The following is a 4,511-nucleotide window of genomic DNA, read 5'->3' as shown; positions in this document are numbered from 1 at the left end:
CCTAGCATGCAGTGGACCTCAGTAGGGGAAAGCTGCCCTGCTTTATTACTCCAAGGCCCTAGAAGAGCCATACTACCATTAGAATAAGCTACTTGGGGTGCCATTACAACTATGCCACACACTGACCCTGTGCCTTTGTTCCTTCTCAAATTATAGGTCACCAAAAACAATGGCATCATCCCTGGGCCAGATTCCAGTGCAAAGGCAACCCATTCAGAAAGATTCAGCCACCTTGGAAGACTAGAGATGTTTCTACCCAGCACCCCATGTTGAACCAGCCATGAACCAGCTTCCTGTGACTGGTCAGCCCTTGGCTCCCTCTTCCTCCTTTCTTATACCAGGAGAATACATAGGCCTGAGGCAGGATTGGGCTACAGACAGCCTCTGATTGGTCCAGGCTAATTTACTTCTGCTCCTCCCCTTTGGTATGGGCCCTGTAGGTCATGACAGGGAAGGTAGGGTTCTTGAGAGAACTTGGGGTCTCACGGGGTGGTAGTTTGGAGGATGGCTTTCCCCTTTCCCCAGCCCCTCTGGGCGGTATGTGGTGAGATCCTAGCACTTGTCTTTCCTCAGAAAGTCAATTTTGGGCCAGTTCCTGCAGCTAAAGAACAGAGCTCTCCCTGGGCTCTAGGCATCTCTAGTGAAACCCAGAGCTTTCATGCCAGACTTGGGCCAGGGTGGGAAATAGTAGATGGAAGTGGCTGCCACATGGGAGTTTGGAGCTGATGTGACACTACCCCTCCCCCAAAAAAGTACAGGCTTTCCTGAGCCTTGGACCAGATACTGGCCAGTTGGCAGGTTTCTGCCAACTGTGAAGTTACCTTCTGGAGCAATGACACAGTCCTGGCCAAGCATTCCTATCCCTCTGCCCCTTCTCCATAGTTCCTGAATGGTGCTAAGGATCTGCAGCAGCTGGGGACAAGCTGGAACTGGAGCTGGCCTCAGTGCCCAGCAGGATCATAGGAAGCTCCAGTGGGAATGGTCCCTTTCGCCTTCTCCACCAGGGGTGCTCTGACCCAAGGTCATGTGGGAAGGTCCCCCACGTGCAAGTTTCCTTGAGGCTTCTGTGCACCTAAAGGCAAACTGCCTCATGCCAGCCAGCTGCAAGGTTCATTGCTGCCCCTCAGCCCTACTAGCCCTCTCCTCCTTGTGCAGTAGAGCACCCTGCCCAGGTTGCTATGGTGCTAGCTTCCCCCATCATCCAACAGATGATTTCTAGGTACCAGGGAGTTAGATGGTATCCAAGGGAAAGAAATGGAGAGCTGACACAGGTTTCTACATTGAGAAAACAGATGTTCCCCAGGCCCCAAAACCAAATTTCTCTAACTCAGCTATGTTTTACAGCCTGGGACTTCACTGGGAGTGGATTTTTCCTTGTAGCTTTCAAGCAAGAACTCCAGGGAGTGTCACCATCAGATGCTCTTCTTCATTGGGTCAAAGAAGCCCCTAGCTGCTCTCGTGGCCTCCTCCCCCCACTCCCTATCCCCTCGCCTCGAAATGCCTTTGCGTATTGTGTGTGTGCGCGCGCGTGTGTGTGTGTGTGTGTGTGCTTATGCTCTGTTTTGTGGTCACTGAAGCATACAAATAAAGAATTTCTCCCGTGAGCCAGTCTGCAACTTAACGGACCTGGGCACTGGGGCCATGTTGCCATTGGATCTAGTATGTCTGTCTTAATTGCTCAGCCCCACCCCGCTCAGACCCCTGGGTCCCCAGTACTGATCGTAGGAGCTGGGACAGGGTCAGACATCCAGATTGCTAGGCAACCCTGTGAAACTCTCCCAAGTACCCTAAACTCAGCACAGCCTCATCACCTCATCTGCCTCCCCCCATCACACAGGGCCTCATGGAAGTCTGGAAGGTTTAAGCTGGGGACCTGCTTTATGTTTGAGAGACTCATTCTGGCTGCCTTGTGAAGGAATGCAGGCAGGGGAGCAGAGAATGAGACAGGGAGGTCCATGTGGAGGCTGCATCCATTATGGCTCTCTCCAGGTTAATCCCTTCAGGGCAGAGCCCCAGCCTTACTCATCTCCACTTCTCTAATGTCCAGAGTGATATGTCATAAAGTGTTTGTTGAGTGAATGTATAAGGGAATGAATGTGTAAAGAGAGATGGCCTTTTCTTCCTGAGCTCTAACACAGCAGTGGGTTTGTTTCATGGGACTTATCATAGGCCTGGTGCTTCTTGGGAGAGCCTTCTCCATGACGCAGAAATGAGCTAAGAAAGGAGTTTGTTATGGCCAGTCAGGGTACTGCATACCTGTAGTCCCAGCTACTCAGGAGACTGAGGTGGAAGGATCGTTTGAGCCCAGGAGTTCAGGGTTGCAAGTGAGCGCCACGGCACTCTAGCCCGGGAGACACAGTGAGACTCTGTCTCAAAAAACAAAAAAAAAAAAAAAGCCTTTCCCTCACAGCAGACCCTGCCAGATAAGCCGTTGCCACCCCCAGCCAGAACCTATCATGGGCAGTCACTAGTGTCACATATAATAGAAGAAACACTCTCCTTGCTGCCATCCATTCCCCCACCTAACAACCTCACCTGCTCTGCCTTGTGCCAAGCCCACATTACAGAGACAGGGCAGACACGTCCCTAGCCTGGTACTGCCAAGCTCACTGTCCATATATGCTGCTTCACCTGTCTAGGAACTTCAAAATGCAGAAGAAACCTTAAGGTTCTGTAAATGGGTCAACCCTGCCACGCAATGACCCCAGTGGCCACTAGGTGGAGAATGTTCCTTTTTGCTGGGCATGGTAGACCAGCCCCGGGACCTTACTGTTTGACTTAATGCCAAAGAAAATAAGGTGACTTTTCATGAGCTCCTGTACTTAATATTTCACTTAACTCTGAGGCTTTAACTGAGAGGCTTTTACCAGAGAGAGAAAGGGTTTAGATGTCCAGTGTGGGGTGGCCAGGAAGGGTCTTCAAGAAGAGGGATGCTTGGGAGGAGGGCAGAAAGCTGAATGGCAGGCATCTGGTGGGATAGCTGGGGTGGGGTGGGGGTGCACAGGACAGAGCGAGGACATGTGACAACAAGAGCAGCACGTGCAAAGGCACATTCCAGGGGACCTCCCTGGAGCTCAGTGCAGCTGGAAAACAGCAGGTGTCTCTGGGGAGAGTGGAGATGGGATGGGAGACAGCAGCAGAGGCCAGTCCCGAAAGCCCCTGAATGTCAGACCGAGCAGCTGGGGGCGCCAGTGGTTGGTGGGGAAAGAATAGTTGAAGCTGAGGAGTGACTTGCTTAGATCTGTATTTTAAATAAGTCACTGGAGGGCTGATGAGGAAATTCGTGATGTGGAGACTGTTAGGTGCTTCTCCAATACTCAGTCACCCTTCTTTTTGACAGACCCTGGTTTTGTTAGGGAGGCAATGTGTCCAGCAGAATGACCACTATACTTCCCAGCCTGCTTTGCAACTAGGGGAAGCCGTGTGTCATAGTCTGGCCAAGGAGACAAAATCAGAAGTTGCTGGGTGCAAACTCAACTCTGTAACTTCTTTCTTCTGCCTGAGCACAAATGTGATGGCAGGAGCTGAAGCCACCATCTTGCAACCATGAGAGAAAAGTCTAGAGAGTGAAGAGTCCTCAACCCTGACTTGAGAACCCACCTCCAGGCTTGGGGCTAAGTGAGAGATGAATAAACTCCTGTTTTGTTTTGTGTTAAGCCTTTGTCATTTAGGTTTTCTATTATTCACTCTCAAACATGCTTAATGGTCCAGATGGGCACCAGGCAAAGTACAGCAGGGTTCAAGCCCCTCTAGGTTTGTTTCCTGCTTCCCTTTAGACCATCAACCCTCTAACCCTTTCTGCCCAGCCTTGCCACTTTGCAGCTGTCTTGCCCTCCTCCAAACAAACGTACATGCCAACACCCAGTGGGTGTGAGGTTTATAGGCCCAAGGCTAGAGAGAGCAGAGTCTGGCAAGCTCCCAGATGTCTCCTGTCCTAGCTAGCCAGGACACATCTGTAGTATCTGGGACCAGTGGATGAGGGGACGGGGTGCTGTCGACACTCTGAGAAGCCCCAGGACTAGTCCAGATAATGCCTCCAACCCCTCCTAGCCCATTCTCTTCTATCCATCTTGGTGTGAGGAGCCTCTGCAGAGCCCTCCCAGGCCCTCAACACCAGCCCCAGGCTCCCTGCCTCCACAAAAAGGCCCTAGGCAGCCTGCAACTCACGGCTTTCTTGTCTCCAGAGTATAAATTAGACATAAATGTGCCCAGAACCAAAGATGCGTGGGAAATGAGATAAGAGGGCTGAAGGGGGGGTAACCCCACAGTCCTTCCCTCGGTCAAGGAGCGTGTTGCCTGTGCTTTTGGGTGGGTCCTAGGCCCATAGGTGCTGACATTCATGTTGGCTGCTTTTCACTGAGCATGGGCTGTGCACCAGGCATTGGCATGGTGCTTCGTGAATATCCTCACACTGAGTCTTCACAGAAGCATTATTCCCATTTCACAGAAAATGAAACTGAGGGCCGGACGCGGTGGCTCATGTCTGTAATCCTAGCACTCTGGGAGGCCGA

At 51.7% G+C, this 4,511-nt stretch overlaps 1 protein-coding gene across 2 annotated transcripts in view; it reads left to right on the top strand.

The window, feature by feature from the left end:
- The window catches only part of ZNF346 (zinc finger protein 346), a 49,065-nt gene extending 47,453 nt beyond the window's left edge, over positions 1-1,612 (top strand). Inside the window, exon 7 of one of the 2 annotated variants that reach the window (XM_012660753.1) lies at positions 157-1,612. In XM_012660753.1, coding sequence (XP_012516207.1) covers positions 157-244 — 88 coding nt within the window. In that variant the 3' untranslated portion in view covers positions 245-1,612. The remainder of the gene's footprint in view (positions 1-156) is intronic. The other variant, XM_012660752.1, reaches the window with a different exon arrangement.
- Positions 1,613-4,511: the final 2,899 nt, after the last annotated feature.

This window comes from Propithecus coquereli, unplaced genomic scaffold (assembly GCF_000956105.1).
Source record: "Propithecus coquereli isolate 6110/MARCELLA unplaced genomic scaffold, Pcoq_1.0 Scaffold676, whole genome shotgun sequence".
Taxonomy (NCBI): Eukaryota; Metazoa; Chordata; class Mammalia; order Primates; family Indriidae; genus Propithecus; species Propithecus coquereli.
This window is presented reverse-complemented; position numbering and strand designations above follow the sequence as displayed.